This window comes from Limtongia smithiae (genome assembly GCF_038497785.1).
Source record: "Limtongia smithiae strain NRRL Y-17922 unplaced genomic scaffold V1518scaffold_1, whole genome shotgun sequence".
Taxonomy (NCBI): Eukaryota; Fungi; Ascomycota; class Lipomycetes; order Lipomycetales; family Lipomycetaceae; genus Limtongia; species Limtongia smithiae.
The window spans coordinates 1,091,880-1,117,504 of record NW_027117622.1 but is presented as its reverse complement, the minus strand read 5'-3'; the positions used below and the strand labels follow the sequence as shown (position 1 = coordinate 1,117,504).

At 49.2% G+C, this 25,625-nt stretch overlaps 12 protein-coding genes across 12 annotated transcripts; 7 read left to right on the top strand and 5 right to left on the bottom strand.

Annotated features, from left to right (window-relative positions):
- Window positions 1–597: 597 nt before the first annotated feature.
- Window positions 598–1,889, top strand: V1518DRAFT_409283 (P-loop containing nucleoside triphosphate hydrolase protein). The gene is made up of 2 exons (XM_066902333.1): window positions 598–931; window positions 991–1,889. Exons 1-2 carry the CDS (start codon window positions 797–799, stop codon window positions 1,816–1,818), a joined length of 963 nt encoding a protein of 320 aa, XP_066762093.1. The 5' UTR covers window positions 598–796; the 3' UTR covers window positions 1,819–1,889.
- On the bottom strand, window positions 1,733–4,262 carry V1518DRAFT_409281 (uncharacterized protein). The gene is made up of 2 exons (XM_066902332.1): window positions 2,106–4,262; window positions 1,733–2,045 (listed from the first exon to the last, which is right to left on the bottom strand). The coding sequence occupies exons 1-2, from the start codon at window positions 4,143–4,145 to the stop codon at window positions 1,878–1,880; spliced, it is 2,208 nt and encodes a 735-aa protein (XP_066762092.1). The 5' UTR covers window positions 4,146–4,262; the 3' UTR covers window positions 1,733–1,877.
- A 116-nt stretch (window positions 4,263–4,378) lies between these two features.
- On the bottom strand, window positions 4,379–6,689 carry V1518DRAFT_409280 (uncharacterized protein). The gene is made up of 2 exons (XM_066902331.1): window positions 4,714–6,689; window positions 4,379–4,656 (listed from the first exon to the last, which is right to left on the bottom strand). Exons 1-2 carry the CDS (start codon window positions 6,601–6,603, stop codon window positions 4,504–4,506), a joined length of 2,043 nt encoding a protein of 680 aa, XP_066762091.1. The 5' UTR covers window positions 6,604–6,689; the 3' UTR covers window positions 4,379–4,503.
- A 167-nt stretch (window positions 6,690–6,856) lies between these two features.
- V1518DRAFT_409278 (40S ribosomal protein uS7) lies at window positions 6,857–8,000 on the top strand. Its single transcript, XM_066902330.1, has 3 exons — window positions 6,857–7,528; window positions 7,587–7,694; window positions 7,758–8,000. The coding sequence occupies exons 1-3, from the start codon at window positions 6,980–6,982 to the stop codon at window positions 7,791–7,793; spliced, it is 693 nt and encodes a 230-aa protein (XP_066762090.1). The 5' UTR covers window positions 6,857–6,979; the 3' UTR covers window positions 7,794–8,000.
- A 92-nt stretch (window positions 8,001–8,092) lies between these two features.
- V1518DRAFT_409275 (uncharacterized protein) lies at window positions 8,093–10,574 on the top strand. The gene is made up of 7 exons (XM_066902329.1): window positions 8,093–8,320; window positions 8,374–8,476; window positions 8,540–8,660; window positions 8,718–8,857; window positions 8,910–9,081; window positions 9,140–9,716; window positions 9,771–10,574. Exons 1-7 carry the CDS (start codon window positions 8,194–8,196, stop codon window positions 10,412–10,414), a joined length of 1,884 nt encoding a protein of 627 aa, XP_066762089.1. The 5' UTR covers window positions 8,093–8,193; the 3' UTR covers window positions 10,415–10,574.
- Window positions 10,575–10,614: 40 nt separating this feature from the next.
- Window positions 10,615–12,095, top strand: V1518DRAFT_409271 (uncharacterized protein). The gene is made up of 2 exons (XM_066902328.1): window positions 10,615–11,194; window positions 11,260–12,095. The coding sequence occupies exons 1-2, from the start codon at window positions 10,736–10,738 to the stop codon at window positions 11,854–11,856; spliced, it is 1,056 nt and encodes a 351-aa protein (XP_066762088.1). The 5' UTR covers window positions 10,615–10,735; the 3' UTR covers window positions 11,857–12,095.
- Window positions 11,958–14,644, bottom strand: V1518DRAFT_409270 (uncharacterized protein). The gene has a single exon (XM_066902327.1). The coding sequence runs from the start codon at window positions 14,224–14,226 to the stop codon at window positions 12,226–12,228; it is 2,001 nt and encodes a 666-aa protein (XP_066762087.1). The 5' UTR covers window positions 14,227–14,644; the 3' UTR covers window positions 11,958–12,225.
- Window positions 14,645–14,772: 128 nt separating this feature from the next.
- On the top strand, window positions 14,773–15,736 carry V1518DRAFT_409269 (mitochondrial 54S ribosomal protein uL13m). Its single transcript, XM_066902326.1, has 2 exons — window positions 14,773–14,886; window positions 14,951–15,736. Exons 1-2 carry the CDS (start codon window positions 14,866–14,868, stop codon window positions 15,413–15,415), a joined length of 486 nt encoding a protein of 161 aa, XP_066762086.1. The 5' UTR covers window positions 14,773–14,865; the 3' UTR covers window positions 15,416–15,736.
- On the bottom strand, window positions 15,514–16,836 carry V1518DRAFT_409267 (uncharacterized protein). The gene is made up of 2 exons (XM_066902325.1): window positions 16,447–16,836; window positions 15,514–16,387 (listed from the first exon to the last, which is right to left on the bottom strand). Exons 1-2 carry the CDS (start codon window positions 16,646–16,648, stop codon window positions 15,696–15,698), a joined length of 894 nt encoding a protein of 297 aa, XP_066762085.1. The 5' UTR covers window positions 16,649–16,836; the 3' UTR covers window positions 15,514–15,695.
- Window positions 16,837–17,898: 1,062 nt separating this feature from the next.
- On the bottom strand, window positions 17,899–18,692 carry V1518DRAFT_368830 (uncharacterized protein; the record flags this gene model as incomplete). Its single annotated transcript, XM_066901247.1, has 2 exons — window positions 17,899–18,147; window positions 18,204–18,692. Coding segments are annotated over 2 exons (738 nt in total), but the record flags the coding sequence as incomplete, so codon positions are not given.
- A 1,018-nt stretch (window positions 18,693–19,710) lies between these two features.
- On the top strand, window positions 19,711–21,618 carry V1518DRAFT_409259 (uncharacterized protein). Its single transcript, XM_066902324.1, has 6 exons — window positions 19,711–19,994; window positions 20,079–20,137; window positions 20,194–20,307; window positions 20,367–20,515; window positions 20,573–21,304; window positions 21,364–21,618. Exons 1-6 carry the CDS (start codon window positions 19,888–19,890, stop codon window positions 21,520–21,522), a joined length of 1,320 nt encoding a protein of 439 aa, XP_066762083.1. The 5' UTR covers window positions 19,711–19,887; the 3' UTR covers window positions 21,523–21,618.
- A 1,092-nt stretch (window positions 21,619–22,710) lies between these two features.
- Window positions 22,711–25,604, top strand: V1518DRAFT_409257 (LIM-domain binding protein-domain-containing protein). Its single transcript, XM_066902323.1, has 2 exons — window positions 22,711–23,987; window positions 24,042–25,604. The coding sequence occupies exons 1-2, from the start codon at window positions 23,020–23,022 to the stop codon at window positions 25,411–25,413; spliced, it is 2,340 nt and encodes a 779-aa protein (XP_066762082.1). The 5' UTR covers window positions 22,711–23,019; the 3' UTR covers window positions 25,414–25,604.
- Window positions 25,605–25,625: the final 21 nt, after the last annotated feature.

Genomic DNA, 25,625 nt, shown 5'->3' with positions numbered 1-25,625 from the left:
AAACTGCAAATTTATACAAAGTAATGGACTTACGTTGTCAAAGAAAGTCGCGCTATCGTTTCATGCTTCCTCGAAGAACGCGCTGGTAATCTCGACACTGTTGCGTTAACGGTGAGCTGGCCACAGTGCAACAAATGGACATTCTCAGACCAGTGTTTCCGAGAGTGCCATACTCCATGTCCTTGGGTCAAGTTCAGTCATCTTTGGATCTTGATCTTGAGAAGGTTGAAGACGTTAATAGATATTGTGGGGCAGATGCTGTTCGAAGCATCCTGTGAACTCCCAACTATATTTCCGATGACGAACGAGATCGCGCCAACATACGCCGTTTCACAGATGCTCCCTAGCACAAACTATTAGCATGTCGCTAGATATCAGCAACAGCCGCGTGTTACGTCGCCCAGGCGTCTTCGGGAAACTTTGTCCGGCTCAGTCGACAAAATACTCACATCTGATTTCCAAGCTGAGGCTCAGAGCATGGATGCTGCAGTCGACTCTTTCACACCTTGAGCCATTGTGGATGCCTTTGATAGTTCTATGGATTGCTTACGACCAAACACAGTCATATAATAACTCATCGTATTATGAATTTAAGTACTCTAATTATATCCAGCTCAACGGAGCATAAATTATGCCCTGCTGAATCTGTGTCGTTTCATGGTTTACAACGAGACCCTGATATCATGATTTGACTTTGGAGATTTGATAGTGTTTGGTCAACTGCTCTCCAACTCAGCAGAGCTCCTCACGATCCATAATTATACGATACGCTATTCGCGTCTGATTCAAGTCAAGAATGACCATTTGGCATCAGCCAAGCCGAAGATGTCATCTCCTGGTCCGCAAGGCAGGGCAGGGGATTGGAGATCAGCGGATTGGCGTCTCGCGCATGTTCAGTGCATCAGCAAGCGCAGCATTAGCCAAGCCAATTGTACTGTCACCACTGATCATAGCATATCCAGATCAAATTCACTTACATTTATCTTGCAGCGAGATGGCCCTACTCCTACGATGCCGCGAATTGCCCGCGGACTCCCGACAAAATCCAAACTCCCGGGTGTGGACAAGGTCATTGCGGTTTCATCCGCCAAAGGTGGAGTGGGAAAAAGTACAGTAGCCGTCAATCTCGCACTCGGACTTGCACTACGCCATCAAAAGCGAGTAGGAATTCTAGACACAGATATTTTTGGACCGTCGGTACCGAAGCTATTGAACCTCGTTGGAGCAGATCCTGGCGCGACACCGGCCGGTAGACTGATTCCAGTTCAGAACTACGGCATCAAAGCGATGAGTTTAGGATTCTTACTACCCGATCAGGACTCGCCTGTTGTATGGAGAGGACTGATGGTCATGAAAGCTTTACAACAGCTGCTACATGATGTGGAATGGGGCGGACTAGATATCCTTGTTCTTGATATGCCGCCGGGCACGGGCGACGTTCAGCTTACTATCACACAGCAAGTGGTCGTCGATGGTGCGGTCGTCGTGTCAACACCTCAAGATATTGCGCTCATTGACGCGGTCAAAGGCATCAACATGTTCCGTAAAGTTGATGTGCCTGTGTTTGGAACCGTGCAGAACATGAGCGTGTTTGTCTGCCCCAATTGTCATCACGAGGAACATGTGTTTGGCACAGATGGCGTTGAGAGGGAGAGCGAACGACTTGGAACGGAAGTCTTGACATCTATACCGCTACATGCGCGAATTTGCGAGTTGTCCGATAAAGGCACGCCTGTAGTAGTAGCTGACCCCGATAGTCGGAACGCCGAAGCATACTTTGAGCTTGCCGACAAAGTGATGGAAAAATTGTACATATAACGTTAGAATGACCAAAAAAGGTGTCATTTATTGTAAATAGCACGGAAAATTCATAATGTTTACGTTCGTCTCTTGTATTTGCGAGGATCCTTTCGGCTCATCTTGACCTTATCTCTTGTTCCCTTACCTCCTTCCCAGAAACCCGTGCTCTTGCGAATGAACGAGTGTCGGCAAAACGCGCATACATCAGGTCGGTAATTTTGCTCACGCGAGCACATACCGCAAATCTGCAATGCTATTAGTGACTTGTCACAAACAAGGAATAGAGAAACTATAACGGCATATACCATTTTATTTGCATGCTCATCCACATGATCGCTGAAATCGTTATGACATTTATCGCATGGAAATACCCTATTGCAGCACGAAAACCGGAACCAGCGCGTGGAACGCTTATAATGTTGACATGTACCATTAAACGGCAGCGGGGTACCCGCCACAACACCCAACTTTATGCGAGATTTGGCAGAAGCTCGAGAGGTCTCTGTGTGCTGGTGGTCGTCCGAGACCCGAGTAAATTTGACAGCGGGGATATAGATTGACATACGAGTGTGACATGCTCGGCATATCGTTGACATTGTTTGTGCCAGGCCAAGGCCAGTAATACCAGATGGTCCAGGAAGAGGTTCCGAACATTCTCCGCAGGTTGGCCGGAACGAGCTAGCCAGTAGGTCAACAGGGGTGCATCCAACTAGATCGATATAACCAAGTCTGATTCCCATTGTAGGATTTTCTCCGGTTGAATTATCAAACAACAACTCGGTAATGAATGAAGCGACCATCATTGTACTGCTGCATTTTCCACATACGATGGATCGTGGAGTCGCTGTAAGCCTCGTAGGTTTGATATCCCGTATCTCTGCATCAGTCTTACATCGCACACATCTCACAACAAGACTTAGAAGCGTACATTGCAAAACACCGACATTGATTAGTTTCATTCCTGGAAATGTGATCGAAACAGCATTCGGAGATGGCTTGAATACTATGTCTGATCCAGCCGAAGTAGCATCCTCATCAGCATCATCAGTGGTCTCGTGAGCATAACCCTCATGCTGCTCATGATGGCCTTGACTATCGTAGCCAGTGTAAATAGGCCCTGCAACAAATTTGTAATCTGTCTCCTCTTCACCGTCGAAATCAAACATATAATCGCTATCATCACTATAATTACCGTCCAGCATATCCCATTCTGGCGGTTTCTGATAATTTTCCTCTTGTTGTCCTTCGGCTACTTCAGATGTGGAATCCTTCTCTGCACTCTTGATGTCCTCTTTAATTGGAGCGAGAAGAAGAGAAACATTCTGTGCCAAAAAGTTGAGATGAGAAAGCAACGAAAATTCCTTCTTCTCTTCGGCGTGTCTTTTGAAATTCTCCTCCACTATAGATAGTGAAGACTTATCGTCGCCTTCAAGAAATTTAATCGTGCATGGCTCTAAGTCATATAACTTCGGTACCACAATTGTAACATATGACACGGTTTGAAAAACTTCCGGTAATTCACTCTTTCTGGCGGGCTGAAATGGAACTTTGCACGACGAAGATCCCGTAGCTGAGTCATCTGGTAGCCGTGTAGCGCTAGATAGTCGCGTTTGTAGCTGTCGCAATTCCCGATTTCGTCGTTCGGTGGCTTGTGCGATTTCAGCTTCAGAAAAAAATGACTTAGATATAGAGTTTCTCAAATCCTGAGAGACATTCTCTTTCTCTTGGGTATTTGAGTCCGATGTAATATTCATCTTGGCTATCAGATCTGGATTGATTCCCCAGTCGTTATATGCAGATTGCTCAGCCTTGCCTTTCCTGGATGTCAAGTTCACAATCTTAAACGTCGCTCTCTTTTCAGCTTTTAAAAATGTCTCTAGATGTTTATCTAAAGCGGTGATCATATCAACCAAACTAATCTTCTTCAACCCAGGTTTGCTGATGTCATCCGTAAATCCATGCTCGACGTTCAATGCAAACCCTCGAGGCATGTCGCCATTTGTAACAATAATACTAGGCGCATCGCCGGACTCAGGATATGTCAGCGGCACTATCAACGTAAACTCCAATGCGGCAAGATCAAACGGAAACTCCGGATCAGAAGGCTCTAAGCACAAATGAATTTTCTCTTCATCGATCTCTGAGTCAGGATACAACGAAAGAAGCTCTTGTATTTGCAAATATCGTGTCGGCATACTATCCTTCCGCGACCGAGCTGTTTTGGGCTGCTGCTTAGGTCGTGAAGAGCGGGCATTTCTAGTATCTCCGCGACGACGATCACGCCGGGCTGGCGTGACTCGCGATCCGTCGCCGCCGCCAGATGGTAGAGCTGCAGTGGATAACATGTGTATAGGCACCGTCGAGCCTCGGCTTGCAAACAGATTCAAACAACAAAATAAGACGTCCGCCCTAGGAACCTATGAAATCGGTTGAGGGTCCGGCAGAATCACGGGAGATGGCGGATGAGGCTCAGAAGTAATCCAAAATCGGAAGTTCCAAACCCTATCTACCCAGGCAGTATTACGATATCACGAAACTCTTATTCGTCCCTACAGTCTAACAAAAGGGAACTACAGGATTATAGTACATAAAATGCATTTCAAAGACGTCTAAAGTTTAACAAGTACAGACATACAGAACTTTTGTTTTATTACAACCGATATGTAAGGAAACTCCACAACTCCTCTGCCCCAACCGCGTCGTCTATTCTCTTGACTTCGAAGACCCGCTCTTATGCTTCTTGCTGCTATTCTTTCTATCGTCAGAAAACCATGTTCGCTTCGGTCTGGACTTAATTTCGTCCCAATGCTTGACCATGTTTTCTCCCTTTTTGAGCTCCATCTCGGCAACTGCCAGCTAGAAGTGATGTGTTAGCGATGTTTGAAATATAGCGAGTACACCACAGAGACCAACCTTTTTCTCAGTCTTTTCCTCCTTCAAAACTTCCTCAAGCAGCTCATCCTTTCCCTCGATTTCTTTCAAAATATGGTTGGCATCATTCCAGTCAATGTTTCTGCTCACAGCTTTGCCATTATTTCCCTCTCCAATGTGCTGAACAACCGACTTGACAATATTTCGTTCAGCTTTGGCTTCTCCAACAAGTGATATACTTCGTCCAGTACGTCCTGCACGAGCGGTACGTCCAACTCTGTGCAGGTAAACGTCATAGTTCTTCGGCATATCGTAGTTTATGACAACCTCAACTTTGGGAATGTCGAGACCACGCGATGCCAAATCCGTACAAATCAACACCGGAACGGTGGAATTGCGAAACTCAGTAATTCCAACTAATCTTTGATCTTGAGAAAGGGACCCATGAAGTTCTCCGACTTTAATTCCCAACAGGCCAAGGATGATACGCAATCTGTGCGCTGTTTCCTTTCGAGAAACAAACACCATAACTCTCTCTCTCCTGTCAAGCTTCTTTAGGAGAAGAGCCAGAATAGCCGGCCTAGCAGTTTCTCGCTTTCGAATTCGAATAAACTCCTGGACAAGACCAATTGCAGCTTGCTTGGGAGGATTAACCATAATGCGGACAGGCAGGTGCAGAGATAGCTGAATCAAAGACTTGATGCTAGCATTCATGGTAGCCGAAAATAATAAAGTCTGCCGTTTGGCCGGAAGCATAGTCAAGAGTTCTGTGAGCTCTTGTTGGAAACCTTCCTCCAACATACGATCAGCCTCGTCGATGATAAGAATCTCCACATCGTCGACTTGGAAACTAGGCGAATTTCGGACATGATCAATAAAACGACCGGGTGTAGCGACAACGATATCAGGACGCGATTTAAGCTCCTGCTCTTGGACTTTTAGGTTGAGTCCACCGACGGCGAGACCGAATCGGATGCCAGCTATATACTGACTCAATTTGCGTCCAACATCCGCGACCTGAATGGACAGCTCACGAGTGGGGGTCAACACCACGACTCTAGTAGATGCGATCTTCTTAGGACGATAAAGCAATCTCTCCAACACAGGAATCAAGTAAGCGGCAGTTTTACCTGACCCAGTCACGGCGCCTGCGACGACGTCCTTTCCAAGTAGCGCAACCGGAATAACCGATGCTTGGACCGGTGTAGGCGTGGAAAACCCAAGAGAAGCAATGCCGCGTAGCAATGGCCGAGACAGAGAAAGCGATTTGAACTCCTTGTGCACACTAGTGGATATCTGTTTGTCCTCCTTTGCGTAGAATTTAGCAACTTCCTCTGGGTTGTCCTGCTCTTCTTCTTGATCGTCTGAATCGCCATTGGGCTCGGTTGTTGGTCTCATTTCTTCGACATCGTCGTATTCATCGTCGGATGGAGCTGGAGCAGCTTTCGGCTTCTTCTCTTTGCCGTTGGTCTTCGCGGACTTCTTGGCTACCTTGGGGACAATTTCGACATCCTCTTCCTGGTCTTCTGATTCCAAATCAGATATTTCTTGTTCAGAGTACTCATCTTGATTATCATTCTCCTGGTTGTTGAGCTGCAATTGTCTCTGGATAATTCCGTCCAAATCAACTTGGCGCCGTCCATGACCTGTTGCACGATCCTGCAAATCAAAATCCCAGCCGTCGAACTTCGAAACATTATCAAATTCATCCAGTTCAAAGTCGAGAACAAATCCGCCGTTTCTCGTCTGCTTTTTTTTGGTTTTTTTGCTGCTGACCGGCGTAGGTGGCTCAGGACCGGTAGGATCGTCATCATCCACCTCTAGCTCTGAGTCATCCAGATCCGGCACCTCAGCTTCGGAGTCGGATATCGTCTGGATGAAATCGTCATACGCAGAACTATTTGTGACTTTACTCCTGCTCTTCAGCGGCATGGCAAGCAGTGAGTGCTTTGTGTGCAAGAGAGATTCCTTATAGGGGGTCCTCCAATATACCTGGCCCACTGTCCAAAATTTTTTAGACCATTGGGAGGCTAGGAGCAAAACTCCCAAGCACATGAAATAAGGTGTTGAGGACATATGTCAGCAAAGTGGGTCTGGTAAACTAGGGCTAACAAGCCCTAAATTTGCTCTGAACTGAGCCGCATAAAAATGCAGTCACACTTCACAAGCGAAACACGCGTGCGCGAGTGGAACTGCGGGCAACGTTTACCATTCAGCAGTGCGCATCGCGAAATTCGATCACCATCTGTTCAGCGCTTTCGGCCTGCCGTCACCTCTTCAGATCATTCATACCACTCGAACCGCAAATATGTCTGACGAGGAGATTTCTAACGAGGAGGTTGTTAACGAGGTTTTCGACGAGGTTGCCGAGGAGGGTTTTGAGGAGATTGGCTTCACGTCGACCCTTCTCCCTGCCGATGTTGTCGCCGAGGCCGGCCAGGTCAAGCTCTTTAACCGATGGTCGTTCGAGGATGTCGAGGTTAAGGATATTTCCCTCACCGACTATATTCAGATCCGTCAGCCCGTCTACTTGGCTCACAGCGCCGGCCGATATGCCAACAAGCGGTTCCGCAAAGCCCAGTGCCCTATCATTGAGCGACTCACCAACGCGTTGATGATGAACGGCCGTAACAACGGCAAGAAGCTTCTCGCTGTCAGAATTGTCAAGCACGCGCTCGAGATTATCCACCTACTCACCGACCTCAATCCCCTCCAGGTCGTTGTTGATGCTATCGTTAACTGTGGTCCCCGTGAAGATTCCACCCGTATCGGCAGCGCTGGTACTGTCCGACGACAGGCCGTCGATGTTTCTCCCCTGCGACGAGTCAACCAGGCTATCTCGCTCATCACTATTGGTGTATGTTTGTCCGAAGCTGTGCGCGTTATCACTAAGTTTTTTTCTAATTTTTGCATAGGCCCGTGAGGCTTCCTTCCGCAACATCAAGACCATTGCCGAGTGCCTGGCTGAGGAGCTTATCAACGCTGGCAAGGGCTCATCTAACTCTTACGCCATCAAGAAGAAGGTATGTTCATACATAATCCTTCTGTTCAGTCATAGATCAGTGTCTAACATGATTGTTCAATAGGACGAGCTGGAGCGTGTCGCAAAGTCTAACCGTTAGATGGTGTTTTGGGATGCCTCTGCTGTATTTTTTATGTGGCTGTCAAAAGTGTATTTAGTGTAAAAAAATAATCCTTTATGGCATTTGACAATTAACATGGACAGTCTATTGAATGCTTAGTAGCCGGCTAAGTGAAGCATCAGCTGAACACACGAGTTGAGCTACACTTCTTATTTATGATTGAAGTTGTGAATAAGTAACGTTTCGTAACATAGACGTAGAGAGAGTATGGTTGAGCTCACAGACCGTGAAGAAGTGGGAACGTGTTCGTTGGGACCAAGCTACTTCTGTCGCGTCCAGGCCACAGACCGCGACTTGCAGCGCAGGAGCTAGACTCAGCCCGTTACGCATATCACTGTTTCGGCAATAAACCAAGCAGATCTGGGTCGAATTTGCCACAATGAGCGACTCTCGATATTCCTACGACGAGAATGCTGAAGTCTGGCCGTATTTCGCGATCACGTTGCTGTCGCTGGTACTCCTGCCTTCCACTTGGAGAGCCACGGTGCGGTCCGTGAAGACACGAAGTAGGAATGATTGAAATATTTCGCTCAATAATACGTGCTAACCCTCTGCATAGAAGCGAGCATCTCGGAGATTTCAGTTCGATACAAACCGCGCAACTATGCACTTTTAGAAAAGCTTAGAAAGCGAGGACGTAAGGCCTCGGTGTTCACATTGGCGTAAGTGGTACACGGCTATTTTCGATTCCTAGAGTTCAGCTCTGCTAACACAACTTCTCACAGGAATATCCTATTAGGCCTGGGTTGGGTTCTATTTTTTGCAATTGCGTACTTTATCTACAGCAATGATTCTCATGAGGACATTGTACGCTTTGATCCCTACGAGATCCTTGGTGTTCCATACGTGGGTTCTCCTATATCGCCATAAATCGTCGAATTGCGCTGATCTAGTTCACTACAGTCGGCTACCGAGAAGGAAATCAAGAGCCGTTACAGGAAGCTGTCTTTAAAGTTCCATCCCGACAAAGTCAGAAATATCTTGAACTCCACACGTGAGGCAATGGAGGCGCAGTATATTGACATGACAAAGGCGTATAAAGCGTAAGTTGATAGGATATGCGGCGATTAGATCACCTTGTTGATCTTATTTTAGCTTGACGGATGAGGAAACACGGAAGAACTATTTGGAGTACGGTCACCCGGACGGTCCGCAGCCAATGAAGCACGGAATTGCTTTGCCAAAGTGGCTCGTTGAAGAGAAGGGCTCGCCTCTTGTTATTCTTAGCTACGGCTGCATCGTCGGTGTCGCGCTGCCATTCATTGTTGTAGGTTCTTGCGTGAAAATGAGAAACCAACATCAGGATCAACTGACGTGAATTTTAGTGGCAATGGTGGAGTGGGACGAAGAAATACACAAAGAACGGCTTGGATACGAACACTGCGTCGACGATTTTTGAGTTCTTTTCTCAACATATCCATGCGGAGATTACAACTGATATGCTACTCCGACTCCTGTCGGAATCAGCCGAGTATGAAGTTGTCGCTCCAGGTCTCACTGCGGAGGAGATCTACATGTATCTTAACGAGTACATCAATGGCACTGAGTCTAACGACGAACTTAAGAAGCTGTTAATCGCCTCCAGAGGAGTCACGATTTTGGAGGGCATGCTCGACATTGGGTCGTCGTTCAAGAATGTTGCACCTGTTCGGACCGTGCTTTCTCTCATTCAGGCATTTTCGCAAGGTCTAGCACCCGGGACTAGTGAGCTTTGCCAGCTACCTTTTGTGACTGCGGAGATCGTTGCAGCCTCACCTGACATGACAATCAGTGATATACTGGCGCTGGAAGATAACGAGCAGATCAAGATTCTCCGTCTGAAGAGCAATGCAGATTTGGCAGTCGTACAAGAGAATGCCAAGCATATCCCCAAGGTGGAGATTCTTGATGTGAACTTCAAGGGTGAGCCAGACTCTGTTCGATGTGTTTATGTGACTTATTGCTAAGGTACTGCAGTTCCCGGTGAAGACATCGTCACTCCGCAATCTCTTGCTCATTTGATTATTAAATTCCGGGTTCTATACAGCGGAGCGAAGGCAGAACCTGTCGACATCAAGAGCTTGGCTGATATTGAGACACCAGAGATTCTTAAGAAGCCGCTATCTACAAACGCCCTTGCACCGCAGATGAGCGCCGTATACGCGCCAAATTTACCAGTTCTATTACAGCCGAAGTGGACTGTATTAGTTGTGAACCCTCGTGAGGGTAAAATTATTGAGTCGCCTGCGACTATCACCAGAGCCTACACGGACGGTGCAGTCACGACGTTTAAAATCCAGCTCTCTGCACCGATCCCCGAACAACTCGGCCAGTATCGTTTTCTGGTGGAGCTACATTCCAACAGCTTTCTGGGCAGCGATGCCACTTCGTCGGTGTGGCTCGATATCCAGGCTGCGCCCACTGTGGAAATCGTTGAAGACGATATTTCTGATCCCGAGGAGGACTCCATCGCGGGTACAATGGCGCTGCTACGGGGTGGAAAAGTTAAGAAGATGGCGAGTAGCGACAGTGAAAAGGAGGGTGACGATGACGACGATAGTAGCGAGGAAGAGGAGGACAGCGACACAGATATCAACACAGATACGGAGGATGAGAGCTAGAATTGGTTGTTCAATTATTTGTATTCGTTTATTGCATGCTAAGACTGATTCACGCGTACAAAGTATGATTGAATTTAGTTCTAGTTTTTAAAAGCTGAATCATTGTATTTGTAAATGTATATATGTGAAATTGTTAGTAGTTATATTTGGAGTGCAAGTAATGCCATCGTAAATTGTCTTGGACTCCAGGCCTTGATTGCCAGTCGGGCCGCGATCACGACGACCAGCAACAGCCAGTCTTAACACGGTTCCCCTACGCCGGTCCAGTTGCTTTTGGAACACACTACTGACATCCCTGTAGTTTGGTTACAGCTGTGCAAGATGAGCACGATACAGATCAGCGAAAGCAAGCCTGCCTTGGTCAGCAACCTCACCCTTGCTCTTCAAACTCAAGCAGCCGCGGAGGCGCATGGGCAGCCTGCACCTGGCGCACAACCAACGATCAACAGCAACGACGCCCCTGCAACGATCGCCGACTACAGTTATACCGCCGTCCTCGCACACCTGCGCTCAACCTTGTCCTCCAACAGCACGACCCTGTCCGATGACGAATACCGCGCGATCAACTCGGTGCTGTACGAGCTGTCGCGTAAGAGTGCGATGATGATGGAAGAAGGCGTCGCGTTTAATATGTGTCTGAAGCTAGCGAGACTGTGCGCGATTCGAAAGATGATGGACCAGGAGCTGAATCGGTTACCGGAGATGCCGAGATCTACGCTGGATCACGAGTCGTCGTTTGATCTGAAGGAGCTCGTGCGATCATGGGCGTGTTTTTATGAGGTCAGTGGAAGCTGTGCATTTGTCGCGTGCGATTTAGAGAGTATGCATTCTGATGTCACTTCAAGTTTGAGAGCGATCCGCCCAAGTTTGAGAACGAAATAACATACGGAGAATTCTCCAATAGTGATACCATTCCACGTTGCACCAGTTCGGGCGAGGCTGATAATACCTCGTTTGAAAATTATACCTCGTTATCGAGTCTTACCGGCGCGCTCAGTGGACACTTGTCTGCAGATATATACCACACGTGTACCGACACTTTGTCCGACAAGCGCGGAGGCCATCATGGTGCGACAGTAGTGCTGTTTCCGTCTGGTAAAATGAGCGGAATTCCCGAATGCAGCTGTAGCGCCGACTTTGATGAACAGTGCAACCACGCTGAACCAATCGACGCGGCGGCCGCGCACGCAGCACTGAAGAAGAATCCCGCGACGGGGTCCGTGTTCAACTACGCTTACGACAGCGATGAGGACGAAGAGCACGATAGAGCTGAGCACCACAGGAACTGCACGTCTTGTTTGATGTGCCCTGTTTCGCGTGTGATTGGAGATATCGTTACCAGTCTGGCGCGTGGGTTTGGACGTTTGATGGGATACCCCAGCCACGATGGCTACTGCCTTCTGAGACTAGAGCGGCCTCAGGATTTAGATTTGGACGAGTGATGGGCTTGGAAAGAACGAAGCAAGAATTAAGCGCTGCTTTATCAATATAGTTTGTGTGCTATCTGTCGTAGGACGTTCCTATGTCCACCGGATTCACGCAATTAGCTGCTCGAATATATTTATTTATACTCCTGCTTTGGCGTGCATGAAATAAAATCTTAGAAATACAGATAGTTTTATTACATGATCTAAAAGCACACTGATCATACTGCTCACTGGCAGATTACGACATCGTCCAGACATCACTTTTGCTAAAGGTACATAGTTATGCAAACAGCAGAATAACAAACATACTCGACTTTACCCCGCCTTATGCCTCCCAAAAAATACATGATTATAGTACAAAATTTCGTGAAATACAAGTCGCCTCTAAACGATACCGGTTCTATGTTCTTCGATGAAGTCCAGTAGATCGACAATGTAGTTCCGTAGCGGCACGTTTACGGCTGCAACGTTAATCACCTCGTGCTCGAATCCTTTCAGTAGACTCCGACCGGTGTCGCTACGCGCGATATTCCGCAAGATCAAGACAGCTGTGAGAGGCACACCTGTCGCGTCACCACGGTCATCCACCAATGTAGATCTGTTGACCAAAATCATCTTCTGCATGTTTATGGCGTCCAAGCTCGTCAGCGTCCGAGACTCCGCCACGCCTTCCGGCTTTAATTCCGATGGGAGATCTGGTCTGTTTGATTCGGGATCAGGAATATGCGTCTTCACATGCTCTGCAACCTTATATCGATCAGGCTCGCCATTCAGGGCGAAACGCATGCAGCTTCCCCAGTGGCAGAAATACAGGTCTGGGTTTGTAGTCTGCGTAGAGCTATTTGATGAGTCGTTCGGCTCAACCGTTGCGACACCAACCGTTGACAGTATTGCCGGCCCATCTGTCATTTGATCGTCCAACTTTGGGGCTAAAGCTTGCTTCTCCGGCGTTAGAATTTTGTCGTCATTCACAGAAACTAGGTCCAATGGAGCATTCGTCAGTGGTTCGCCCTTAAGTTTTCCATTGGCATGGCCATTGGTGTCGTGTCGGCCAGATGTTTCGCCGATTGGCATGCTGGGGTTCAATGGTGCCGGTAAATGTACAGCCAATATGTGTAAGAAGAGATCTTTCACAGACGGAAACACGCCACTGCATCGGGTTTCCGCGCCCATATCCCACTGACATGCGATGTAAAGCTCTCCTTTCAACGACAGTGGCATTTGGCGCGGACGGATGCCTTTGATAATGAACTTTTGTTGACCATTGGGGGTCGTAACGACCATTGCGGCCGCCTGCCTGAACGCCATTGTGACATTTTTGATAAAATCTGCAGCGGGGAGAAGTTTCTTGCCTTGGCGGGCATAATCTTCAAAGCAAGATTCGTATGCCTTCCATAATGTGATCTGTGTGACATCTGCCTCTTCGTCCTCTTCAAAACAAACGCGCATCCATCGAATAGCTCGATCTGGCTCGGGAAATTGCAAAAGTTCTGTGATTAAGTCAAGCGGTAACAGAGGCGGTGTCTGAGGAGGTGGTTGCCGGTTGGCGAACGGCTGTGGAACAATAGGACGATCAACTGAAGGCCACTCCCTCGCTTGAAATAGAAGCAGTCGGATCAACTGTTGAATTGGATCGCGCCAGTCAATCTTATCAGCAGTGAGTTCGATGTTGTCAGAATTTGAGGTATACTGATACAAGAAATCCAGGCACACTGTCAAGAGCTCTTCATCGTCGAGCAATATCAGAGCGCTGATACGAGATATCAGTTTTGGATTGATTGATTGCAGGAGATTCAGCTCCACACTGATAACAAGCCGTGCAACCGCTCGCATTGCTGCGATGAGGACACCGCGATCGTCGCTGTCAAGATAGCCAATCAGTATCTGAAATAAGGTGTCTTCGCTGGACGTAGGACGCAGGAAAAAAGCCACGGATTCCGTGATGTCGAGCGCATACTGTCTGAGTTCAACGAGACTTGGCCGCTCCGGAAGGGATAGACACTTGATCAATGCGACTTGACAGACTTTCAGCATAGAGAGGACGCGTGCGTTGTCCGGGTTGATAGTCGCGTTGCGTAGCACAAGCGCAGCCTCCAGGACTTTGTCGAGACGTTTGCGAACGACAGATTGCGATCCCAGGCCAAGTCCCATGTCATCGTCGGTTTCTTCAATGACAGTACCGTCCTCTAGTCTGAGAATGCAGGCATCGATGCTCGCGAACTGGTCGACGGCGCCGAGTTTTTCGAGCAGCGCGGGTGCAAGGCTGGGGTACTTTGTGAAGCTGAGGTCGTCCGGTGAGTCGAAGGACATGCGCACGAGGGACTGCAGCGCCCAGTCCATCTCGTCCGGGATGTTGGACCGGATGGCGAGCGCGACCCTGTTCATGGCTGTGTTCGCGGCAGGCGCGGGCGAAGAAAAGTAAGAGCACGGGGTGGGCGGTTTCGCGGCGGATCAGGGCGAGCGAGGTGCAGAGTAGGAACGCGCTGTCGGCGAAGGACGCGACGGAAGCGTGCGGTGGGCGGCCGAGTAAACAAAAACACCACAACAGCACGAAGCTCGCGTGTGTCGTGGGGCGGCGGAGGCCAGGGAGAAGAACGACGCGAAGCAGCTGAATCGGGCAGTTTCTGGCGTCGTTAGCTGGAAGACGGGGCGGCAAGGAGGGTCGCGGCGCGTGTGCTCGTTCGTCGTCAGCGAAAACCGCCGTTCAAAGGCCTGTTCTGCGGCGACTTCGCGCTGCGTTGGGATCCGGCAAAACTCAGGCCCAAAACTGTGCTGGTCAAGCTGTGACGAAGTCAGCGCGACGCGCCGGCGGTTCTGCCGGCGCAGTACCCATTGCGCGAGGAGCTTGTAGCTGCAACCGCGTGAGAGCAGTGACGTTTATGCCGCAACTCGCCCGCCGCACGGCACTAATCCTCCGCACGGCAGCAAAGATCTTCAACTCCTGGTCTGGAGCGCAAGTACAAGCACCACGAGGGCCGCCAGCACCACCCGACTGCCTTCGCCCGCCTCCCTGTCCACTGCAACATGTCCAACATCGTGGGAAAGGTATGCTAATGTCAATATTCTTGGATTTGCTGTCCTCATGTCTTTCTGCTCACCTGTTCCGCAGTCACGGCTAGCATACGCTCGAGTATGGCACCAGGTCGACATCGGCCAGGACACGCGAACGCTTGGCCGTCTGGCGTCCTCCATCGCCATCACTCTCATGGGCAAGCACAAGCCCGTGTACCACCCCGGCGCGGATTGCGGTGACTACGTCGTCGTTACGAATTGCAATATGCTCAACGTGTCCGGCCGAAAACTCGACGCCAAGGTCTACAGAAAGCACACACAACAGCCCGGCGGCCTACGGGAAATCACAATGAAGCGACTCGCAGAGAAGCAAGGGTTTGGCGAGATTCTGCGGAAGGCTGTCAGTGGTATGCTTCCGAAGAACAGACTGCGCAAGCTGCGACTGGACCGGCTAAAGACGTTCGAAGGACCGCACTCGACTTACAAGATGAACGTCATCAAGTACTGGGCTGATCCCTTGGAAGCGTCCAACTTCAGCCCAGCAATGACGCCGAAGAAGTAGCCCGCTCGCACTGCTCACTGCAACCTGTATCATACAACCAATGCATCTACAACTGCTACTCATCCCTCGCACTCATCAGCAGCATTTGCAGCGATTTTGGAGGATCAATATATATAATTGTATATATCAGTCGATTGACTCATTAACTTCACATTCCGAAGACTGATAACCTTCAAATTACACCCATCCCACAACCGAGAAAATTAGCACCGCGCATGACAAACAGCAAACACAAGCAATATATATACAATAATTCGGAGCAAAAGCAAGTTAACGGCACCTAGTCGCGGGTGACGGTGGCAGTGATAAGACCGTTGGGGTTGGACTGCGGAGCGTAGACCTGCGCATCCTCACCGGTGTTCTTGAGGCCCTCGAACCACGAGAGATCGATCTCAAAGTAGTGCTTGTTGGGAAGACGGTAAGACACCTCGCCGATGGTGGAGTTGGCTTCGATAATACGCTGGCACATAAGATAGAGAGTGGCCTGCACACTCGCAGACTCGTGGGTGGCGAAGGTATTGAGGGTGATCTCCCGGGCGGATGCATAGCCCTTCTCGATAGTCTCGATGGAAGCACGGACAGCCTCCAGGTTCTCGAACTGGTCAAACTTCCACGTAGCATCAATGGCAGTCGACATGATGCGGTCCTCGGTCTCGGGAAGAGTGGTGTACTTGTCTTGGACGTAGCCGTAGAAAGCAGAACCAGTAGACTTGAGCACGAGCAGATCGGCGATGCCACCGTTCAGCGTGATGGGACCGGATTCATCAACCTCAGCATCGACAACACGGACCTCCTCGCCATCGCGGATGAACGAGTGCTCATGAGGGGCACCGTCGACGGCGTAGCGAGTCCACCTGTGCTGTACGATGTGGACAAATGCTTTGTGGATGTGCGCGTAGGTGGTGACGAAGTGAGTGCCGAGAATAGAGGCGAAAAGCTCGGGAGGAGAGACAGGGTTCTTCTTTGCCAGAACTGCGGGGTATTGTTAGTATGGACACAAAACGATAGATCGACTAATCGAGGCGGCGTACTGTGGGTGGTGTTTTTCATCGAGTCGGTGGTGACGACGGGAGCGTTATCGGCGTGGGTGTAGGCAGCAGCGATGTCGCCCTCCAGCATGACACGGATGGTGAACTCATAGACGTACTGGAGACGCGGGTTGGTGGGATCGCGCTCGACCTTGAGGAGGCGAATGTTGTCCTTGCCGTAGCGGGAGTGGGAGAGCTGAACCATTGTAGAGTGCGGGGAGAATGTAGCGATTAGGGCTGTGTGGGGATGCGATGCTGGATGCTGAAAGAGAAGAGCCTACTGTAAATCGGCGCCGCGCTGGACTATATACTGCGACCGCGACTCTGTCAGGGCGCGTGCCGCCGCGGCAAGTGCACGCGATAACGCGGTAGGCGGGCTGCGGCGTGGACGGGAGCGGGCAGCTGCGGACGGACGAGCGTAGGCTCAGCCACGTAGCGGCCCCTGGAAGTGGCGGCCGCGCCACGTGCGGCGCCGGAGATGTCCGACTTTTGCCCTCGCACTTCGCCGCTGCTCACGAACCGCCACGTTCTCCCGCCGATAAGCCGGCACCCCGGACCCTGTGTGGGCACCACGGTGTCGCTATCACCGCCGGCGACGGCGCCGGCGCCATTTCCTCACGCGACTGAATGGTCCCTTGCCTCTTATCGTCAGCTACTCACGACGGACGCACTGGAGTCGTCGGCTGTGCCCGTTATGTGGACGGATTCGGTTTGTGCGCGCCGCCATGATCATTCGCGTATATTGCCCGTCTGTCAACTCATACTTTCGATAGCGTTAAATCACATTTCAATACTTGTTCCTGTAAAGGGAGCCAAATCAGGTGGTGGCTGATCCTCTTTGCCGGTCTTGTGCGATGACTATAACTTCCGCTCCCTCATCGCGATCCCGCAGCTATGGTCGATTCTATGACGCAGTAGTCGTAAGACTACACTTCTTATCACTCTGTCTATTAAATTTAAAAGTGATTCTGCAAGTTGTTCCAGCATCCGTTGATCGTGCGTGCAGCCGCGTCCTTCCTTCCGCGCTGTTGACGGTCTGCCTAACTCAGCCGTGCTCGCGCTTCACCGGCCGCAGAACCCCGCTCCCCGCAGCCCGGTACACTCTTCGCCTCAAAATCATCGTGTTTACATGATATTTAACAATTGCTAGTGGTGTTCTTCATAGCATGAGGTGATCTCTGCAGCGACAGTAGTGTGGCCTGCGTGCACACCCGACGACGCGACGACAAAATGTGCGTACAGCGAAGTCTGTATGCGCGCAGTCTAGTCTCGCGCCTCCGCCTGCCATTTTCTCACGAGTTCCCCAGCCACCTCGCGATTTCTAGTGGAGATATATGTTTTAGCAGAAAATTGGTAAGCATGTATTGTTGCTTACAAGTACCTAGCTGATAGATAATCCAGTCAGAGGATCAATCGCATTTACAATGTTCGAGCAATCAGACGACCGAGGGGTAATCACCACGGATGCTCTTTGCCGTTGAAATCGTATAGTGCAAATTTGTCGCTTGCAGTCTGCTTCTCTACAAATGTAACCATACACGTCGCACTCTGCTCCGGCCTCATAGGCGTGAGCTCTGGTGGAAGAGCGATATTGGGCGGCTGCTGTGATACCATAGGATTGCCTGCAGTCATGTCCGTCAACACAAATCCAGGATGCATGGGAACAATAGTGAAGTTCTTGTCGATGAGCTGGATGTGCAACAGCTAATCACCAAACGGTTAGTGGCCCCACAACATAGTATGTTGAACTGAATACTCACATTGATTAATGAATTCAAGGTCGTCTTTGAAGTAGAGTAAGTGTACTTCAGTTGAAGCATGGAAACCACGGCCGGCATCCCCGCCAACGAGGTCATGGAGCCAGCGAGCGAAGTAATGAAAACGATCTTCCGTGTATCTCGCTTCTCTAGCAAGGGAAGCAAACGCGTCGTGAACACAATCGGCGCCACGGCATTGATAGTGATCTCGCGCGTAAGGTCGCCAAGTCCAATATTCTCCATCGAATAGCTGGCTTTGCTGATATTGGAAACACCGATATTGTTCCACAACGCATCGATTCCGGTCGGGGCAAGATTGGCTATCTCGCTGGCAGCTTTGAGGATCGACGACTCGGACTCGGCCTCCAACTGCACGACTGTGACGTTTGGCATCGTCTTAAGCGGAGTTCCTTCTGCCTTGCTGAGGTCCCGAACTGTCGCAATGACATTGCCTTGTTTAGCAAGCTCCATGGTGAGCGCGAGGCCAATGCCTATGATAAAGTAAACATCTACCGAAGCACGATTCTCAAGACATGATCAGTATCCTACCTCGATTCGCACCAGTAACTACGAAGACCTTCGAAGCCGACATGACGTGGGCCAACTGTTACTGATAACTCTTTTTCGTGACGAAGATCGTACAACAGAAGGAGCCACCATGTTGGACTATCTAGTGTGTGTTATATATCTGCTACGAATGGGCAGACGTTATTCCTGTTGTCAGCATTTAGACAATCTTACCCGTCTGACCTTCCAAATGCATCTCGACTAGCGGTAGTCGCAGTCCGTCACAACATCAGATAGATACTCCTGCGGAAGTCGTCGATCATGTGGTGTATGACCACTCTCCAGCACGACTGCCAAAGATGGAGGTCCAGTCAATTCCAGCGCCCTCTTCCCCACGTCAGCTCCAGCAGAGTTTAACGACTCGGGGTCTTCAATTCCACCGGCGGCCTCACTGATCGTCCGCGCCTTCGAAGAACGAGCTTATCGCTTATTAGTGGTGATTTGAAATCAGGTCAAAGGTATCATGAATCAGATAATAGGTCTGCATCTGATATTCGTGCTCCGATGGCATGTTTGGTCTCAATTCCGGAGGGGCAGAACTTCTCGCTAATCCACCGCAATGTCCGCAGCCTACTTCGGCGTGGTACCAGTGACAAGACAATCTGGACGCGCAAGGATATTATTTTGAAGCTGTGAATGGAGTTTGTAGAACACGAACGGGAGCAGGCGTAACTGCGGACATCAGACTGGCCCGCTTGGACTAGGCAGTTGTTAGTCCTTGTGATGTCTTGCAATGCCGACTTGTAGACGACAAGCCAATCCCATATTATCTCTGTTTGCTCTACATATGCGTAAGAAAAACCCGCTGTAACTTTAGCATTTGTCTGCCCGTATAACCAAGTGCGATGCCACTACATCGTAAGAAACAATGATGTGCTGCAAAGATGCTGCTTGTGAACAGTAGAATCGCCGGTGCGGCTTGAAGCGACTCGAACCATCATCAGCTCTATATTCTGTTCAACCTTGTAGTCCACGCGACCGCGAACAGACGGAAATCTAGACTCGGGCCCGACTACTTCTAGTCATAATATTCGACCATCGAGCACTAGATAGCGCAGTCTTAAGCTCTACTTTGGTCACCCCGCGAGTTTCAATTCGGTGTTATTCCCGAGTTGCCATCATGACTGGCACGACGACCGCCGACCCCAATGTATTTCAGATCGGAATCATTGGGATGGGCGATATGGGCCAGATGTATGCTCGACGACTGTCGGCTGCAGGATGGAAGTGAGCTAATGATTCCGTGGAAGACTACTCGGACGCTGCTAGTTGTAGCGTTCGTCTGTTTGCTTACTGACCTGAGAATACTAGGATCAACGCGTGCGACCGCCAGGAGAAATACCATAGCCTAACGGAACAGTACCAGAATAGTGAGTTAGCCCAATGCTAGGTTCGGTACCGTACATGCTAATTTATTCAACTTAAGATCCTTTGGTGACTATTTTCGAGAACGGACACTATGTTTCGCGCCAGAGCGACTACATTATTTACTCCGTTGAAGCCGAAAATATCGATAGTATCGTTGCTCAGTATGGACCATGTGAGTGCCACTTATCTCAAAATGATGTACACGTTTCTAACGGCGGTGTCGACTGACAGCAACGAAACTTGGCGCAATTGTCGGCGGTCAGACTTCCTGTAAGGCGCCAGAGATTGCAGCCTTCGAGAAGCACCTACCAAAGGACGTGGAGATTGTTTCATGTCACTCGCTACATGGACCAAATGTGGACACGAGGGGTCAGCCTCTTGTAAGTTAAGCTCGGTCGTGCTATCATTTTATAGTCCCATTCTGACATCCGTCACAGGTTCTCATCAAGCATCGCGCATCAGAGCAATCGCTAGACCTCGTTCGCACTGTCCTGTCCTGCTTCAATTCACAGTTTGTATATTTAACGGCGACCGAGCACGACAAGATCACCGCGGACACGCAAGCGGCGACTCATGCGGCTTTCATGAGCATGGCCGTGGCCTGGCACGCAAATAATCAATTTCCGTGGGAAGTTCCTCGTTACGTCGGAGGAATTGAGAACGTCAAAATCAACATCTCACTACGTATATTTTGTAACAAATGGCACGTTTATGCCGGTCTGGCAATCATGAATCCTGCAGCGCATGCTCAAATTCTGCAATACGCAAAATCAGTTACAGAGTTATTTACGTTGATGATCGAGAACAAGGCCGACGAGTTCCGGGAGCGTTTGTACACGGCAAAGAAAGCTGTGTTTGGAGGGCTACCTGAAAATCACGAGCTTTTGCTTTCAGATGACTTGCTGGATAAGTTCTCGTTATCCAATGTCCCTCCAGAAGCAAGAACGCCAAATTCGCATTTGAGTCTGCTAGCCATGGTTGATTGTTGGTGGAAATTGGGCATTGTACCATATGACCACATGATCTGCAGTACTCCGTTATTTCGCATTTGGCTTGGCGTCACAGAATATCTATTTCAGTCGCCCGGCCTCTTAGAAGATTGCATCACTGTCGGGCTTGAAAACGATACATTCAGAGCGGACGATTTGGAGTTCACTGTTGCTGCGCGGGTAAGTTGTCATATTTTCTTAACAACAAAGATGATAGGCCAAGCTGACAATGGCAATAGTCGTGGAGCGAGATAATCACGTTTGGCCACTTTGATCTCTACCAGCATAAGTTTGAGAGAACACAAGCATATTTTTCACCACGGTTTGCGGATGCGACAAAGCTTGGCAACGAAATGATAAAAACCATCTTTGAGAAGACAAAGCAACGGAAAGCATAAAATAGCTTGCTGCTAGAGTCTTCATCGTCACACAACGGGATTATCGGCATTACCAGAATGTAATAAATTACAGAAAGAAAACATCATTACTACAAAGTATATTGTAGCCCACTAACACAAAGGACATCTTTCGATGATATGCGCGGGTGATACCTAGCGGATAGACCTCGACTCAACCCAACCTTGAGCTATATGCTCTTGGCCAACCATAAGAAATGTCGATTCAATCCCTCGCCTCCACTGCAATATCTCGGAAGAGAGCACAGTAGAAGTCGCACCGAAAGGATCAAAAAAGTACAAAACAGCATTAATCACAGGAGCAGGGAACGGAGGATAGCCTATTGAGAAAAAGCGAAACCCTCAACTGCGCATTCTTGGAATGCAGCTCCAGTTTGTAATTATACATAATTAGATTAAGTATAACCACTACTATAGAAAATGTTAACAATTACTTAAGCAGATCAAATGCTGATGGGGAATGAGGGTTGAACGTACCTGATGATGTAAAGAAAAAAAAAAAAGAGGCGAAAGAGAAGCGCGAGCAAGGTAGTTTTAAAGAATTTTTAAGTTTCAAAGCCCTAAGGACGCGGCTGAACGCAGATTTGCTAACCCTAGAGCCCTCTATGCACACACCGTCACGCCAACGACCTCGCGAGGTCTAACTTGTCGATCGTAAGCCAACCCAAGCGGATTTCAAGAATATAAACACGGCAAATTAAAGTATATTAATACAGAAAAAGCATTAGCTTTAAGCCAAAAGCATGAAAGACTATATTGCTAGCTCAATCTAAGAATTAGCTTGAGCGAGCCGAGCACATCTTCGTGATCGGAGAGCTTCGTCGGGCGAGCATGGGGTTTGGGTTGTATGGAGCTCAAGTGTACACGACCAATACGCCATAAAAATTGTGTTCAACTGCATGAGTATCTCCCTAAGTGGCTCACTCCTTGCTACATATGCCTACATGCGGGAGTTCCTTCACCGTACGACCACGTCTTGCCCTGCAGCGGCCAAAGTAGAGCGAGTTGAAGTAGTGCCGTGTATATAGCTCATAAAAATGAAACCGGCTGTACTTGATATATTACATGTGCTGCCCGGACGACAGTACTACGCTGGATATCTGCCCGCCGATGTTTGCAATCCTGGGCTGTCGACCCGTAAAAATTGAGTTCAAGCTCTCCTCCACCCCCCAGTATTGCATCCTGAGTGGCGAGCATCTATTCCAGCCCTCTTCTCGTGCTCCTTCGTCCTTCACATGCTGATCGCTCGAACTTAATTACTGTTGCGCTAGACCGTGTGATCTGTTAAAGGCAAGTTTTTCCACGTCTCCGCTCTCACATTCTCGTCAGGAGCTGCAACAACTACTCGCTTGCAGGAGGGGCCATAACACATGCTCTTGCAACTTAGGCTGTTGATTTGTCAAGTTCTCGCTATTACTTGGTAATTCTTGGAGGAGCTAGGGAACTGTAAAGTCTAACGTCTTGTCTAGTGACTGCTTAATGAACGCATCTTCACCGGCAGGCCAGCAGCCGCTGCGCACGCCGTCAGCGCTGCATTCGGTACCGCCAGTCCAGTTCATGGCGTCTCCGCAGTCACAGACCCCGTCATCCGCGCAGCTTGTGGTTCAGACGTCCGATTCTTTGGCCGGGCAAGCAAAGATGGGAAATTTTGGGGCACAGGATCCTACCCTCATGCAACAGCAGCAGTTTTTCTTGCAGCAGCAACAGCAACAGCTTTTACAAAGACAGGGCCTTACACCGCAGCAGCAACAGCAGCAGCAGCAGTTATTGCAGTATCAGCTGCTGCGCCAGCGTCAGCAGCAAATGCTAAATGGCGTGACACCGTCGTCGGGACAACTTTCCGGTTTGAACGCGCAACAGATTCCTGTTAGCCAGGTCGGTGTGCCCATCTCTGCTGTGAGCGTGGGTGGACCTGGGGGTGTCTCACAAGTTCCGCACCTGTCTTCAGGCGCAATGAACGCATTTCAATTTCGGAATCCTAATGCCGCAGCACAGATGCGGTTATCGAATCCCAATATACCTCAGCATGTGCTACAGCAGCAGATACAGGCGATGTCGAATCAGCAATATCTTCCTCTACAACAGCTGCAGCAGCAACAATCGCAACATCAGCAGCAGCAATCACAACAGCAAGTGCAAGCTGCGCAGGCTCAGATGCAACATGGACTTCCGTCACAGGTGCAAGCCCATGTATCACAAGTGCAGAGCTCACAAGTTCCTGTATCCAACGCGCAGCAGGCATTGAGTAGCCATGGCATTCAACAGCATACTAGTCAAGTGCTGGGACAACGGCCCACTCAACTACAACATACCGCCTCACATCCTCAGTTTCTTCAGCAACAACAACAGCAATTGTTACAGCAACAGCAACAGCAATCACGGCTTCTTGCACAGTCGTCTACAGTTCCTGGAATGTCCGCTGTGACAAACCAGAATGCAGCTCGAGGGTATGCTTAGTCTCAGATTCGTTTGCTTGTGAGACAGGGAGCTAATGAGTTTAGTAAAAGTATGGGTACATCTGGTTTGATGAGACTATTATCATTCTGCGACAATCTCAGTTTGGCGACCGAGAAGCAGCGCGATATGGACTATTGGCGTAAATTCGTGAACGAGTCCTATTCCGATCAAGGCAACATGAAGTATACTGTGGTCAGTGCCAAAGAAGGAGTACCGAAACTATACGAAGTTCCTAATGCCGTTCTACCACGCTACTATCACACTCTATTTCAAGACGGCGTTCGACGCGTTCAATTGATCCCAGAGAACCCGACGGAAATACTTCTTCCGAATGATGCGCATTTTATAGATTGCGTGAGGGCGACGATGATATACTGGTTTACCAGTGGTACTCATGTTGTGGTGCAAGGATCATTAAAAGTGTCTATGAACGCGAACTTACGGATCGAGCTTTTGGAATTTAAATGCACGGATCACTATGAGTACCTACTTCGTCAAGTCGCGGCTGACGCGGTTGCGGCAGCTTGTGCGGGCGAGTCGCCGTCAACTAATAGCGCAGCCGCTGCAGTTGCGAACTCTCAGGTCAATGGATACGGAACAACAGACGCCATAACTCGTTTTTTGCAAATTACCCAGGTTTTGACGCAAATGCGAGATCTCTCAAACTTTTACTTTATGCCTAATAACAACGACAGTCCCCTGCAGTCATTTATGAGCTTTGTGAAAACTGCTACGAAAGATGGACAACCCCAACAACAGCAGCAGCAACAACAACAACAACAACAACAACAACAACAACAACAACAACAACAACTACAAAATCAGCACGCATTCAATCAACAATTGGCTATGCAGCAGCAACAGTTGGCCATGCAGTCACAGCAGCAGCACCTGCAACAACTAATGAAAGTACAGGCGATGCAAGCGCGAAACATGCAGAATCACAATTTGGATCAAGACTTTGACGACGATTCGAGAGATTTCCGCATTGACTTGCGAGACGATAAAGATCTACGTGGCGATGACAAATTAGGCATGGACGGATCCCCCAATTCGGGTGATTTGCCAATGGATATGATGCTGCGATCTGGCATGGATAGTTCAATCGGTGGCGGTCTTAATGTGTCTTCTCCATTAAATACCCCATCGCCCGGACAGCAATCTCCCGGCATGAACAGTCCTCGGCTAATGGCGAACAAGCGTCGACGTGATATGGCAATGGGAAATTCGGGAGTGAGCAATTTGAGTTCTATCAAAGCCGGCCAAATGTCTTCCCGGGACAGCCAAATTGGATTGAGGGACGGCGACATGTCCATGCGGGACGACGATGACATGCGGAATTCGCCGCAGTCAAAGACCAGTCCGAAGTCCAAACCTGCTCCCAAGAGAACAAAGACGGGCGATACGAACGTTTGATTATGTATGGTCATGAGCATTTTTGTTGTAATATTATTTGCTCTTCGCCAGTTGGTGGCACTTTTAAGTGAGCGCTGTATTCGTTCATCCATGTATTATGATGTATGTTACTGGTGTTTGGGGATGACTTTGTATAGTAAGCACAATATTGTAAATGTAGAACAGCGTTTGGGCGATATCTGCACGAGTAAGGAACTGCTGAAGAGTGCGAA